At 40.7% G+C, this 16,162-nt stretch overlaps 1 protein-coding gene across 1 annotated transcript in view; it reads right to left on the bottom strand.

Annotated features, from left to right (window-relative positions):
• Positions 1-16,162, bottom strand: part of NFATC2 (nuclear factor of activated T cells 2) — a 167,201-nt gene that overhangs the window by 88,157 nt on the left and 62,882 nt on the right. Inside the window, exons 4-5 of the mRNA XM_036752894.1 lie at positions 14,645-14,847; positions 13,428-13,600 (exon numbers count right to left, since the gene is read on the bottom strand). Coding sequence (XP_036608789.1) covers positions 13,428-13,600; positions 14,645-14,847 — 376 coding nt within the window. The remainder of the gene's footprint in view (positions 1-13,427; positions 13,601-14,644; positions 14,848-16,162) is intronic.

Below are 16,162 nucleotides of genomic sequence, written 5' to 3'. Positions count from 1 at the left end.
TCTTAAAAATGCAACTTAGCATTTTTTAGCAATAAATCAATCACGGGCTATTTGTTTGTCGGCTTTTCACTTCCCAAAGTCTGCTTGCACTCTTATTGTTCCCGGAGACTGCACTGCAACAGCTGGTCAGAGTGGCTGCCAATTAAAAGTATATATGAAAATGTCTCTTCACAGAAGCTGCTAATTTCTTCCACATGGTCTGGATGATTAATTCTCCCTTTAAATATTCAAGTTTTCTGATGAGTTCATAATTGAATTGACCACAAACTGAGATTTATTAGCAGTGAAAATATCAACAGCATTCACTGAAAATTAGGGTCTAGTTTTAAAGATTTGCATGCAGTCATACTGTATCCTAATGAAAGGATGGCACTCTCAGTGACAGAGGGACTTTTATCCAATAATATCAAAGATCAATGCCCTTTTGTGGTAAGGAGCTTCCAAATACCATTATTCTCATTTTACAGGTGGAAAAACTGAGTCATTGCTATGAAGTAACTTGTCCAAGGGCTCACAGAAAGCCAGGAACTAAATCCTGGACAAGATCTACTTGGTCTGTTAGTGCTGGGTGGGAAACTGCTGTTAAGGCCTGAGAATATGGATTACCGTTTATGCATTCGCAAACAGCATACCTCTATCTCTTGATGGTATTTCCCCCTTTTATCTCCTTTCAGGGTCTAATGGTTTAAAAATCCAGAACTTTATTTTTGGTATATAACTTTGGCAAATGTCTGGCTACACTGACATGGGCTCATGCACTTGGAGTCAGATGAATATTCAAAGCTCTCTAGTCCAACCCCTTTATTTGACAGATGATCATTCAAGCAACTGAAGTTAAGTGACTTACCCAGTGTGACACACACAGGTAGCAAGGGCTGGAATCAATCCTAGCTTTTCTGACTCCAAATCTAACATTCCTCCCACTATACGAGATTGCTTCCTGTACATATAGATCCTGCTCCTTCCAGAAGTACAGAACACAATTCTTCTGTGCCTTACACACACATTCACACACACACACACACGCACGCACACACACACTGACATCCTTGCTTCTTCCCCACCACTGCCACCATTTCTCACAATTGATGTTTTGTATCCATCCTAATTTTTATCATGATACTTGCCCAAAGGAAAGGCTCCTTCAAACCAAAAGGAAGACCTCACTCAGAAATCACCAGACTTTCACTCTGCCCCATTCACTGTCACAATCCTTCAGGAAATTCCACAAAGGCTGTACAAACAGCCAATGGCCCTCAGATGGCGTTTTGACATTTTCCAAGGTGTTTTCCTAGTAATTCCTTTACCCGAGTCTCTCAACCACCCTGTGAGGTATATAGGGTAGGTTTTATCTCCATTATGTCAGCAACATTTATTAAGTCTCTACTACGTTCCAAGCACTGCACCAAGTGATGGGGATGCACAGAAAGGCAAAAAAATCCCTGCTTTTGATGAGCTCACAGTCTAATAAATGCAAATGGCTATGTACAAACAAGATACATATGCAGGGTCAATTGGAGATAATCTCAGAGAGAAGGCACCAAGATAAAGGACTAAGAAAGACTTCTTTCAGGAAGACTTGAAAGAAACCAGGTAAACTAGAAGGTGGAGATGAGGAGGGAGAGAGTTCCAAGTCTGGGGGACTGCCAGTACAGTGTTGGGAGATGAAATGTCTTGTTTAAGAGACCACAAAGAGGGCACTGTCATTGGATTGACAAGTAGGCAGAGCATAGGGCATAAGGTGTAAAAAGACTAAAAAGGTAGGAAAGGACCAAGTTATGGAGGTAGTAAAAGCCAAATAGAGGATTTTATATATGAGCCTGGGAGGTCATAGGGAGCTACTGGGATTAACTGAATGAGGGTAAGAGGGTGACATGGTTGGATCTTCACTTTAAGGAGAACAATCTGACAGCTGAGTAGAAGATGGACTAGAGTAGAGAAAGACTTAAGACAGGGTGACCAACCAGAAGTTTACTGCAATAGTCCAGGCATGAGGGCAGTATGTGTACAAGAGATGTTACAAAGGTAGAAATGAGCAGATTTGGCAAGGGATAACTGTGGGGCACAGGGGAGCAAGAGGTGAAGGATGACATCTAGATAGTAAGCCTGGGTAAGAGGGAAGATGGTGTTTCCCTCAACAGACATAGGGAACTTAGGAAGAGGAGAAAGATTGGGAAGAAAGATTAATGTTTAGTGTGAGATGTTCAATAGGCAGCTGGAAATGAGATCTGAAGTTAGGAGAGAGGTTAGAGCTAACGGAGCTGAGAATTCTTTGCATAGAGATGATGAGATCACCAAGTGAAATAGAACAGAAGAGAAGGCCCAGTGCAGAGCTCTGGGGGATCCTCACAGTTGGTGGGAATGACCTGGATGAAGATCCAGCAAAGAAAACTGAGGTTTGGTCAAATAGGAAGGAAGATAACAAGGAGAGAGCTGTGTCACAAACGCCTAGAGAGAAGAGAGTATCAAGGAGAAGACGGTGGTAGGTCAAGAAGGGCAAACATTGAAAAAAGTTCATTAGATTTGGCAATGAAGAGATCACTGGTAACTTTGGGGAGAGCCATTTCAGTAGAATGTTGAGTTTAGAAGCCGTTAGGGCAGAGAGAGAAAAAGAGAGTGAAAGGAAAGGAGTGGAGGCATCCATAAAAAGGAGAAGAGATATATGGGGATAGATGAATCAAGTGAGTGTTTTCTGAGGATGGGGGGGAGGGGTAGAGGGAACAAGTATTTAGTAAATGCCTACTATGTGCCAAGCACCGTGCTAAGTACTTTACAGACATTGTTAATGACCCTCACAACAACCCTGGAAAGTAGGTGCTACTATTATCCCCATTTTATATATGAGGATATATATAGATATATATATATATATATATATATATATATATATATATATATATATATATATATATGGGACAGACAGAGGTTAAGTGACTTGCCCAGGATCACACAGCTAGTAAATGGGTCAGGCTAGATTTGAACTCAGGTTTTTCTGACTCCAAGCCCAATGATGTGCTATCTAGCTGGGGGATGACATGGGTGTGCTTGTAGACAGGAAGGACATAACCAGTAGACAGGGAGATGTTGAAGATCAGTAAGAGAGGAGAGGAGATAGAGGGGACAATCTGCTGGATATTGAGGCCCAGAGAAGATAAGTAGTCTCTCAAGGACTGTATAGATGGTTAATGTAAACACCAAAAAGTTGAACCCAGGTCTCTGAGCTTCTTGCCCCGTGCTATAAATTTAAGAGGAATGAGCTGAATGTTGGGCAGTGCCTTCCCAAGGAGCACAGCAATCTCTTAGGGTTGAAGAACAAATGAAACCTGTATCCCAACTCTGATGCAATGGTACAGCGCCTTTTACTACTCATCAGAACTACACACACCTCTGGAGTCACTTCATGGCACTGTTCTTCACTGCCAGGCTTATTTCCCATGATCTGCTGACAGATGTCAGCAAATTCAGGCCTTCTCAAAGACTTAATCTCTCCATATTGTCACTGAGCTTCTTGTCCAGACCAATGCCAGATAAGCACCTGATGGTCAAAAGCAGCTGAGCACATGGAATTAGTGGTCCACTTACCCAGCTGAGGGTCATCTCTTTCTTCAGGGGAAAAAAACTAATCCTTCTCCCTATCCCTAAAGGTAAAGACACTCAGAGTTACACTCCCTTCAAAACTTTCACCCTGTTTCTCTCCTCCCCCAGGGCCTGGCACTTCATAAAGTGACTTACAGCTACTGGTGTTTTATGAGCTTTGAATAAATAAGACACTGTTGATTTAACCAGTTGGGGTGTTTACTTTCAATAGCAACAGTCACTGACATAAGGCAGCAACACAAATGCTAAAGAAAGCCTCACACTAATGCCTATTGCACTGTGTCAGCCTATTACAGGGGCATTATTATTTTACTGTCTGTAATTCACCATGTCATGGGCCTTTTGGCCAAGAAATACAATATACCCAATAACTTCAGAGGAAAAAGGGGGGACATTGGTCCCAAGAAATTCCTCAAAGCAAAGGCAATAACTTTCCTTATCTAAACAGTAGAAGAGGCAACTGAGAGTCAAAATCTGAATGAAAAGAACAGGGGATGAGAAAATGAGGAAAGGCAATGACCCTGTAACTAATAATTTGTATAATAAAATGTAAATAATAATTAAAATCATCTCTGTCATTCTACCCTCTTCTGCCCACTTCTAGCCCCTTACAAATCCCTCATCTCCTGACAGGTAGCAGATTCTTCTCGGAAAGCTAGTCTTCTCTTTAAGGTCCCCATCATCGTACCAAACCCATTCTGACTGTGCATCATGCCTCCTTCTCATTGGCTGGAAGCTTATGCAAGCATTGGCCAACCTGACCCACATCCAGCAAGGGCTGACTCACTTCATAACTAGAATCAGGAATGAGCAACACCCACTGTCAAGGCCCCTTAGACGGATCCTCTGGGCATTCTCTATTCCCTCACCAGAGCCCAAGGAGATGAGAAGGTGAGACAGAATGATCTAATCTGCATTGTGACAGGAGGGGTTTTTTTATTTTTATTTTTTAGCATTGGGCTGATCTTTGTAAATCTCCTTTCCACATTAAGACCTAAGTTTCTCCTTCCCTTCCAAACGCAATTTTGCTCTCACACCTCCCCACCCCCATTGCAGTACTAATTAATGTTTAGACTTTCAATATCCCCTGAGAATTTTCTTTGATATCTCCCTGCTTCCTTTCTCCATCTCCTAGAAGCCTTTCTGGGCTTCAAAGACCTCTAAGTACACTATAAAGAACTCTTTAGGGGCTCTCAATCCCACCTAAGAAGTACTGGCTTAATCAAAAGCACTAAACATAGCTTCCTTTTGATTTCAAGGAGGGCTAAAGATCCATTATGGGTGAAACCCAGGAATAATCCAAGGTCTTCCTATGTTGCCGTGATTTTGCCTGCTTTTGTAGTTCAGGTGGGACACAATGTTTTTAATAAATAATATTAAGGTATCAATGCCACTCTAAACGCTAGAGCCAAAATCTGCCTCCCTCCCCAGCCCTATAATATCTGAATGATTAATTTAGCAAGGCGAGTCCTCGTCTCAAAGGCAGAAGAGCTAAGAGCCTAGACCAGGAATGGGGAACCTGCAGCCTCCCTACCCCTGGCCTAGACATATCCCTAAGAAAGTCCCTTGGAAATGGAGTTTCCTCCCAGATGGGGTCCTAGACTTAGCAAAAGGATGAAATGTTTTAAGGTATATCTACAAATTTCCACAAACAATCAGCTGGAAGAATACCATCTTCCCACTCCACAGAGGTAATAGAAGGGTAGGCCACAGAAACAAGGGGAAATAGAACCATTTCAAAAGTAACCAAGGGCTTTAGAAGTGGGGACAATGAAGCTGACCGGCGTGCATGTGCCCTGTATTGTTTTCCTGGCATTACTGGATTTAGAGCTGGTAAGGCCCCTTAGAGATAATCTCATCCATTCCTCTTTTTACAGGTGAGGAAACTGAGGCCTATAGAGTGCAAGTGAATCGCACAAGGTCCCACAGGTAGCAGGTGTCACAGCCAGGATTAAAACTCAGGCATTCTGACTCCAAATCCAGACTCCTTCCATGAAACTGCCCTATATGCCTTTGGGCTCCCCCAAAAGTACCCTCTGTTTCAGCAGCAGATAGAATGCTGAGCCTGACATTAGGAAGACCTGAATTCCAATCCTCTAGTTTTGTCATTTGTAAAATGAGGGATAGCAATTGCCCCTGTCTCACAGGGTTGTGGTCAGAATAAACTGAGATAACGTTTGTAAAGTGCTCTGCAACCTTAAAATGCTATATAAATGCTAGCTGTTGTTGCTGTTTCATCATCATCATCGTTTTTATTATTATCATGGTTCCCAACTTACACCACAGTTACTTTCGTCCTCAACACCTCTGCTTATCCTGTTCCTTCCACGTGAAATGCTTTCCCTGCTCCCCGTCTCCTCATGCAACATTTAGGTATCTTCCATCCTAGCTCATCTCATTTTCTCCAGAAAGTCTTTCTCAATTGCAATCCTTTATATGATTTCTACTTTTCTCTGAAGAACCCCACTTCACCACATTTTATTAGCAAAAAAACCCCATACGTTTCAGCCTTCGGTTTTGTTTTGATTTGTTTTTTAAGAAAGCACATCTCATTCTCTTATTTCACCTACAGGGCCTAAGGGTGGCACTGGATAGGTGGTCAACAAATGCACCTGATCGATGGACAAGTTTTCCCATTTTTGAGACTCCAAGTTTCCATCTGTGATTATTATAGTTAATGGGCCTGCATGAAGACTGACCCCCAAAGTCCTAATACCATTAGCATGGCCCTTTAACCAGCTGTGCTAAACCAGTTGTGGTCAGAATCACTGAGAGACAGTATGGGATGAGAGAAAGAAGGGGATTTGGAATTAAATGCCTGCAGTTAGAATTCTGGCTCTGCCACTTTACTATCTGTGTGACCCTTAGAAAATGATGACACTTCCTGAGGCCTTAGTTCCTCATCTGCAAAATGAAGGGATTGTACTACATGGCCTCTGAGGCCTCTGCCTCTGCTAGCTCTAAATGTGTGATCTGCTACATACAGAAAAACATATACTTCCCAGAGAAGGAAGATCTTTGTAGATTAACCTGCTCCTTCCTAGAAAAAGAGTGCCTCTGGGATATCCTCCTGTCCTAACATTCTATAACTACAAGGAGTGTGGAGGCAAGACGACTTAGTATTGGCAATAACAATATTGTCAGGAGAGCCACAAGACCTAAGTTTGAGTCCCTATTCTGACCCAATAGTTGTGTGACCTTGGACAGGCCATTTTAGTTCTCAAATCTCAATCTCCTCGTCTATGAAATGGGAATCATTATACTTATTCTCTTGACATCAGAGGTTTGTTACAATCACTCAATCAATAAACATTGCTTAAGCGTCTACTATGAGTCAGGCACTGTGTTAAGCCTTGGGAATACAAAAAAAAAAGGCAAAAGACAGTCCCTGCCCTGAAGGAGCTCAGAATCAAATTCTGGAGGCAACATGTAAACAAATAAAGACAACATAAGCTATATGTAGGATAAATAGGAAATAATTAACAGAGGGAAGGCACTGGAATTAAAAGAGATTGGGAAGGACTTCCTGTGAAAGATGCGATGTTAGTTGTAAACCTTCAAATCCCATATAAATGTAAGTTATATTACTATTGTTAATTTTATTATTAATATAATTACTATTAATTTATTATTAATTTTACTAACTTAGAGATTTCAAAGCCCTGGTTTCCTAAAAGTACCTCAGGCTCATGGATTTCTTAGAGTCACACCACCTTGTTTAATTAATTAACCAACCAGCCAGCTCAATCTGGGCTCTACGTAACCATAGCGATCAGTAGAAAGAGGAAAAACAAAGCTTCTGCATGTCCTCCTCCTCTAAAACAAAACAACTTTCTGGCAATCACTCACCTAGTTTACAACGCATGTACAGCCAAGTAAATACCCCACTCCCTATTGTGAGATGAGTTTATTGATCTCCACCCGCTCACCTGAAGCACAATTCATGTTTGCTAAACTCCTAAGCCTGCTGCCTGTCTGCCCTTGGCTGCGCTGATGTTTTCCTTTCTAGCGTGGTCATGGCATCGAGAGAGTATGATGGACAAGAAGTAGAGAAAACCAACAAATCGTACTGATATAGTGATTTCAGGTTTATAAAGCCTTTGATTCTCAACAAACCTGCAAGCTAGACAATACTAAAATTACTGTTATCCCTGCTTTAAAGCAGAGGAAACAGCATCAGAGAGATGCTGTTTGTAGCTGGCTATGAAGTGTCTGGCTGAGCCGAGGTTTGAACCCAGGACTCTCCAACTCTTTAAGTCCAGACGTGTTTCCACTGCCCTACACCACCTCTCAATAGGGCCTGGAGCTCAAGAAATCCAGTTTGAGGAGAAGAGATGTAGGAGGATGATTAGGTATAATAGTATATGATTTCTAGATTTGTTTTCTTTACATGCACACACACTCACACATGCACAGACACACGCATACATGTGTACATGCACACACACGAGTCTTTGATACTCCTATCCTGCCTGGTTGCTTCTGATTGTTCTCATACTTAAGAGACAAATGTCAAACCATTATAGACTCAAAGTCCAGATTACGAGAAAAACTGACTGTTGAAAGATAACACATTTGAAACAGGCTCTTTTTCAAGCACCATTATTACCATACTACATATCATATTCACAACATCATTTTTTGCAATCCATTGTAACATAGAGGAAATAATGGAAACCGAATGAAACTGATTAAAGGGAAATATGGTCTGTCATCCATTTCAAGGTTGTGGAAGAGCACAGGAACAGGAACATACTCGGAAACTCACAGAGGAGTGAGAAAAGGAGATAGGGTTAGGGGGAGGAAGGGGGATAGGAGGGGGAGGAGGAGGAGGAGAAGGAGGGAGCAGAGGTGGGGGGAGAGAGAGAGACAGAGACAGAGATAGAGAGAGACAGAGAGACAGACAGAGACAGAGAGAGAAAGAGAGATAGAGAGACAGAGAGACAGAGACAGAGAGAGGGAGACAGAGAGAGGGAGAGAAAGAGAGAGAGAGAGAGAGAGAGAGAGAGAGAGAGGAAGGAGAAGTGGGGGGAGAGATGATCTTTCCACAGCTCACAAAGAATCTGTTTCATCCGGTTTAGAACAAAACTCCTCGTTGGTCATGGACTATGCACAATACAAGTTTAGCAGAAATTGTAAAACAAAATAAAAGACCAAAGGGGCTTTCCTATCAGAACTCTATTCAGAATCATGGTAAAAACACAAACATTGTAATCAGAAGACCTAGAAACAAACTCTGGTATGCTGCTCATGTGATCCTGGCCAAGTCATTTTACTTCTTTGGAACTAAATTCGCCCATTTATAAGATAATGGGGGGGGGCTGTATTAGATAAGCCCAAAGGTTCCTTTCAGCTCTAATACTCAACTATTCTTAGCCATTTGGGTTTAGAGCTTCCTCTTTCACTCCTGATAATTGTCAATTATTTATGGTCTCACCAATTATAAGACATTTCTGTTGTGGGGTTTTTTTTTTTCCTGAAGTTGATGTGTCTCTCATTGTTCAGAGAATTATTATCTTCTCTGCTTCCTTCATCCCTATGTAAAAAAAAACTGAATGGGGGATTTGGGAAAGATTTTTTTCTGTTCTTTCCCGATCCCATGACTGCCCCACCTCATCCCCACTCTACCTCCAATCCACCAAAAGAAAACAAAGAGCAGGCAAATTAGTAACAGATGTTTATAGAACGGCAACATATTTTTGGTCCTTTCTAGAAAGCTTCTTTGGAATGCCGGTGTTGACATTAACCATGGGAAAAAAAAAAAAAAACTCCAAGTTCGGAGTTTCACCTGAGGGCTTTCACTGACGTGGAACTGGAGGTGCTTAACCTTAGCCAGTGGTTCTCAGAGCTTTGGCCTCAGACCACTGATGACCCAGAAGCTAATCTCTTATTTACAACATAATAATGTCTAAGGTTTTGTTTCTTACCAAGTATTCATCATGTAGGAAATCCCTCAACTACTTCCCATCAGAAGCACAACCATTCTTTCTCCTTCATTCTAGTGGGTTTTCTTTGCAGTTGAAAAGGAGAATGAAGGCAGTGAAAGCTCCATCAGACATTCTACCCTTAAGTTATTGATCTAAAAAGGGAGGATGGTATAGTGGAGAGAACATAGTATCCAAAATTGAATGATATGGATTTGAGTCCACAGATCCACCTCTTGCTAGCATACACCAGACAAGTCATTTTCCCTGCCTGAGCCTCAGTTTCTTCATCTTTACAGCGGCCAACAATAATATCTACTTCACAGAGTTGTTGTAAGGTAAGCACTTTGTAAATTGTAAAGGGTCAGTAAATATGAACTTTTCCTCTTCTTTATAGATACACAATGTTAGTGCTGGAAGATACTTTGGAAATCTTTGAGTCTTGAATCTCCTCATTTTATAGATAAGAAAAATGGCAACCATCATTTCCAGATCACTGTTTTTTCTTAAAAAAAATGCTCAGAATCTCATTTATGTTAACAACAAAAAAGAAGCAATGATGATCATAATAACCAGAAGCCCACCAGAGGTATATTAAGTGGCAAAAATTAAATACATAAGTTATTTCTGTCTCTTGATAGAAGCAGCTGAAAAAAAAAAACCTGAGTCAATAGTGTGAAATGGCAACCAAGGACGTAATCTTAATTAATTTGCTTTTGATGTGGTAGTGAATAGGTAGGTGCAGGGCAGAGAATTTTCCCCTCACTGTATGTTTTCACATAAAACACTAGATGACACCCTGGATGTGCTGACCAGGTCTTGTTCGGTTATAGGTTTGACTATAAAGCTTCTGAGGATCCTTTTATTTCCAAGATTGTAGGATTCCATGATTCTCTCCCCCCCCCCCCACCAAAAAAAGGAACTCTAGCTTTCTAACTTTGAATCAATCAATGCATTGCACCAGCCTTTAGTTGCAATCTTTCTAATGTGACAGCCAATATCCTAAGTCAAAAAGGGAAGGAGGCAGGGGAAATGAGAAGGTGAGGGAATAAATGAATGATGGGACAGATAAGTGAGGAAATTCTGATCATCTGATTGATGAGGGTACATTTTCAGAAAAGGTTGCAGCACATCAGTATTCCAAAGAGACTAAAAAAACTTTAAAAAATGATTTATTCCTAGGCTTGGGGTTAGCCCTGTATGTGCCTTAGTATCGTCTAAAAGGAAATAAATGAAGACAGTTTTACAAGATGAGAATCACACCTCCTGCCCTCCCCCCAGTGTGGTTAGACCTGTTGTGAGTCACAATTAGAAAGAATGGCATTTCCAGGAACTCTGGCAGGAATGGGTATTTTCCCCTATCCTCTTGAGCAGCTGGGGCTGCTATGTTGCTGCTGTTGCTGTCACCACTGTCCAGATGAGGCAGTAGTGAGAAGGAAGCTAATCTGGCCAGGTGTGAAAAGTCAGAAGGGGGCACATTTTGTGTGAAACATACAACCACTCAAATATGCTTCTGGCTGTCTTAGAAAGTTTGACTAATTATCATGGTTACAAATCGACACTTGCATGCTTAGATGAGAACAGAATTTCAGCATCAAAAGCAAATTAATTAATTATCTTTGCAAGTAAGTGCTCATACACCTGTTTTCCTTAATCCATTCATCTCTCCCAGAAGAAGTAAATGGGAATGAATTAGATTAGAGCAAACCCAGTGACTCACTGGTCACCATCAGCTGGCAGGCAAGTAAGCAGCTAATTCTCCAGATGGCTCTCCCTCTCTAACCCTTATCTAAAACCCATAACCTCATCAGGATGAAAACTTGCCATAAGGTGAAAATTTGAAAATGATGAAAATCTCAAAAGTACCTTCAGTGTCTCAAGATGACTTTCCTATCAAACTGAAGAGTAAGGGTATGACCACTGTGAAAATCAATGTGGATGATTACAAGTAAGTCCCCAGCCACCTTGCAGATGAGGAGACAAGTGTGGGGTGAATAGGATGGAGTATGTGTATGTGTGTGGAATGGTAGATTTTGGAATTACTATAATTATTAGTACTTGCTTTCCCTGCTTGTCTCCCCTACAATCTCTCTCTAGGGCCTTCTAGCCACCCCACTTTGGTAAACTCAAGAAGAGCAAACTATCAGAAAAAAAGAAACTTCAAAATTCTTCCAAGAGGACTCATTAGGTTCAGTATAATTAAACGTTTTAACTGATTGCAGAAAGTGCAATTCAGGAAGAGAATATGAGATCACGTAGCCCTTTCCTCCATTCCACCTGCTTCTCCACCCTTCCTCCAGCACACACACACACACACACACACCTCAAAGAACTATAAACTGTACTCCATCTTTCCCCTTCCTTTTGAAAGCGGTTCTATGACCTCACACACACAGTGATTCATGTTAGTTTCTAATTCTAATCCTTCATCAGTGTTTGTTTTATTTTATTTTTCTGATAGCCTCTCTCTTTCTCTTTCTCCATTAATTAAGCCCATTCCTCTTATCCTTTTACTAATAATGGGGAAAATACCCTTTATGGTACGTAAGGACTAGGTCTACACACACAAAAACTACTGACTCTTAGAATGCCGGGACTGGAAGGAACTTTTGAAGCCTTTCAAATATCTCATTTTACAGATGGGAAATCTAAGGCCCAGAGAAGGGAAATTACTTGCCCAAGTTTACATAGCTAGTACGGAGAGGAAATTGGAACTAAAATTCGGGTTTCCTGAGTCTCAGTCTAGTATTCTCTTCCCTACACACTCAAGTCAAACCAGTGGTAATTCTGAGGAGTTACATTTTATCAAATCACTTGGACTACTTTCAAATTAATGCATACTAGAACAAATTTAACCAGGTTTTTGTTTGTTTGTTTGCTTTGTCTTATACTATGTCTGTGTAGGTAGAATCAGGCTTTATCTCTTAGGATAAAACATAAATCTTAATTCAACTGACTGGGGCTGATACGTCCTGGCTTTAAAAGATTCCCAAAAGAACTAGAGAATATATACGAAGGACAAAGAGTTTATTCAGGCCATGACTACAGTATTCAAGAACAAAACTATGTCTTTAAGTGAAAAAAATGAGTGCTCTGGTAAACATATCATGATTTATGAACAATAGGTTACCTATGCAAGGTTTTGTGGGATTTTTAAATGCAGCTGGAGACCTGCTTATTTTCTCTAATGCAAGAAAATGACCCATTAGTAAAAAGTAAACCCAGAAAAAAACACTTAAAGGATTCAACCTCTGTCTTTGTTGTCAGGGAAACTGTTGATTCTCTCTGGCCTTGGTTTTCTTATCAGCAGCAGAGCATGGTGGGGTCTACAAGGATTCTCTTACCTGTTTTGTAGATGAGAAAGCTGAGATCTCAGAGAGGCTGAGATGGTCCCAAAGCTAATGGGAATCAGAGCCAGAATTTAGATCCAAGTCTCCTGACTTCAAATCTAGCTCTTTCCTCTTACATTATGGGGCACCTCTCACTCCACCTTCAAATGGCACTTATAACATTCATTCTATGTGCCTTACTGTTTTGTTGTGAGGATCAAAGGAAATAATGGATTAGAGGATCACATAACACTAGTTGTGGATTTTACAGGTGAAGAAACTGAGATCTAGGGAAGGATAGTACCTTTTTCAAGGTCCCCCTAATACCAAAGAACAGAACCAGCATTCAAACTAAAGTCTCTTACTACAAAGTATAGTGCAAATTCATTCTGCTGCATCCTGTAGCACCCCTCCCCCACAACATGTTTAAAGAACTTTATAAACTGCCAAGTACTACCTAAATATTCAGAATTATATCCATGATCCATCAGAATGGTGTGTAATGTATATCATGGTGTGTAATGTATATTATGTCTAGAAATTAAAGTAACAAACAAGACCATAGAACCCTACTTACAGCACTCAATGGGATTGGACGCAGCTTGCAGAGAGACAATCCTCCCACTGGATTCTGGGATGTGCACACGGAAAACTAGGCGCACCCGAGTGTTCTTTCTCCCGATGTCTGTCTCTCCTTTCCGCAGCTCAATATCAGCATTCCTAAGCTTCAGGATCCCAGCACAGTCGATGCTGACAAAGACAAACCATGGGGCTTAGAAAACCGTTTGCAACTGCTGCCTGTCTTACTAAGTGTTAAAAATCAGTCGAGGCTGAAACAGTTCTTATGGTTTAATCTAAGTGGTTCTACAGGCACACCATAGAATGAAATCCCCAGGCATCCTTAAGTTTCAGCCATGAATTTACACTGGTATAAAAATCACAAAGCAATTAAATAAAATAATGATAGGGAAAGTACTCCCCTAGGAAACTTTAATTCCCAATTTTATCACCCACACCTTGAAGTCTAAAATTTCCTGATAGAATATATACAAGAGTAAATTCTTCACTTAACTACTTGGAACCTATAACCAACCTGCTTTGGCTCGATGCAACTGCATATATTATAAGCACCTACTCTGTGTAGAATGCCATGCAAGCTATGGGCAAAGATACAGAGATCCCAGAATCATAGAGTTTGAGAATTAGAGGATCTTCTGAGTTTGCCTATTCCATCCTGAAATTTAAAAGGATTCCTCTGTAGCACATCCTAAAAAGAAAAGTGGTCCCACGGCCTCCATCTGAAGACCTCTAATGACAGGCAGCTCAGCTCCTAAGGCACTCAATGAATTTAGATCCAGTCCACTTTAAGAAAGCTCTGGTTTTTAGAAAGTTGTTTTTCACTTTATACTGAGCCCCAAATCTGACTCTCTACAAGTTTTATTCATTATTCTTCATCATGTCCTGTAGGGCCAAGAAGAACAGAGGATCATAGATCTCAACTGGAAGGGAACTCGGAGGTTATCTAATACAGATGAGGAAAGTAAGCTTCAGGAATATGGCCAAAGTCACACAGTCATTAAAATGTCAGAGATGGAATTTAAACCCAGGCTCTCTACCTCTAGAGCCAGTAATCTTCCCATTGGCCTTTCCAATCTAATCCCTCATCCACATGGTAACCCTTCAAATTACTGAAACCAGGTGTAGTTCCTGCCTTCAAGGAACTTATAGTCTAGTGGAGAAAGAGTCAACCCTCTCTCACATTATTAGTGTCATTCATTGTTCCTGAGACCTTACGTTGCTTTCATGTTGTTTTTCGGTTCCAGCGGGATTTCCAGTACTTTGGTATTGCCCACAATTTTCTCATAGCTGGTTGTGGTGACTGTTTTCCCTGTGATCCGGTGGACTTGATAGAAAGCATGCGGCTTAAGAATCCTTTCATCCGCTGTCCCAATGAAGATCTGAAGGCCCAGAGGTTTGTTCTCCATGTAACCATGAAGCTGTTGAAAAATCAAAACAAACATTATTGCACCACAAAGAAACAAGACATAAGTAACCCTTCCTAAAAGATAGTCAAATTGGAGAGCTAACAATGGGGGAGGGGAAAAGAGATGTAAAGAAGTATGGGTTCTAAGGCCAAAGCTTTAGGTTCTATTCCTAGCTCTGCTAGGAGACCAGTTCAATGACCCTGGGCAAGTCATTTCTCCATAAAATGAGGGGAAATAGACTAAATATCTCTTAGGTGTTGCCCAGTTCTGAAATTCTCTAATCCTGTAACAGTAAATGGTATTTCATTTAACCAATTTCCCATATATAAACATAGGCTCATATATAATAGTATTCATAAGCATCCGTAGTCAACTCAATCCTCTGCATATGAACAAACATGGATGTTTACATATTCTGTAGCACAAACATACACTGCAAAAGTATGTAAAAATTCCTATGTGGGTCCATCTAAAAAAATCATGAAGAGACAGACTGGAAATGGACTAAAGTCAGAGGATAACCAAAATAGTTTTCAAAATCCACCAGTACTAAGACACCTACCACATATGAATAAGTGCCTAATATACAACCAGATGGGTAATGGAGAATGAAGACAAAAATCAAAGTCAGACATACATCTATCTGACATGCATAGTCTATCTGTAACACATCAATTGGAATATGCAATCTATTTATATTGCCAGTTAGTCGGATGGTTAAATTTGGATTTTTATAGTGTTTTTTTAAGTTGGTGTCCAAGAGAAGCAAATTTCTTTCTCATCCTAGCTCCTAGAATTTTTAGATGATGCTGACAGAAATGGAACACTGTATGCAGAAGGATGAATTCTGACGGCATGATGCTACTTCCTCTTTCTCCCCAGTATCAGAAGCTTTATCCTGTAATGTTCAGTAGTATTATGCGCTTAAGGAAGTTAGGGCACAGTGGGGATGGGCTGGGACTTGGTGATCTCTGATCATGCCCTTTAAGCTTCTTCAGAGATGGCCATATAGTTTTAAGGCTTTCTGTGTGTTTTGTGGGGGTCATTAAGGTTAGGGTGACATGGTTCTGCCCAAGATAATAAAGGATTTGGAAGAGGCAGGTGAAGTCCTCAATGTCATCTACAACAATAGATGGAAAATTGTAAGACTGAGAGTAATCTTTCCATGAGCCCCTGTGAGACAGAGTTGCTCCTTTGTGGGAGTGAAATGAATGGCTTCTAAAATTTCAATTTATTCAATTCAAAAAAAATTTAGGCACCTATTGTGTACAAAGTCCTATGCTGGGTTATCATAATTCAAAAGGCAATTATTGAGTGACTGCTATTT

This window comes from Trichosurus vulpecula, chromosome 3, assembly GCF_011100635.1.
Source record: "Trichosurus vulpecula isolate mTriVul1 chromosome 3, mTriVul1.pri, whole genome shotgun sequence".
Taxonomy (NCBI): Eukaryota; Metazoa; Chordata; class Mammalia; order Diprotodontia; family Phalangeridae; genus Trichosurus; species Trichosurus vulpecula.
The sequence above is the reverse complement of the archived record's forward strand: the minus strand, read 5'-3'. Positions and strand labels throughout refer to the sequence as shown.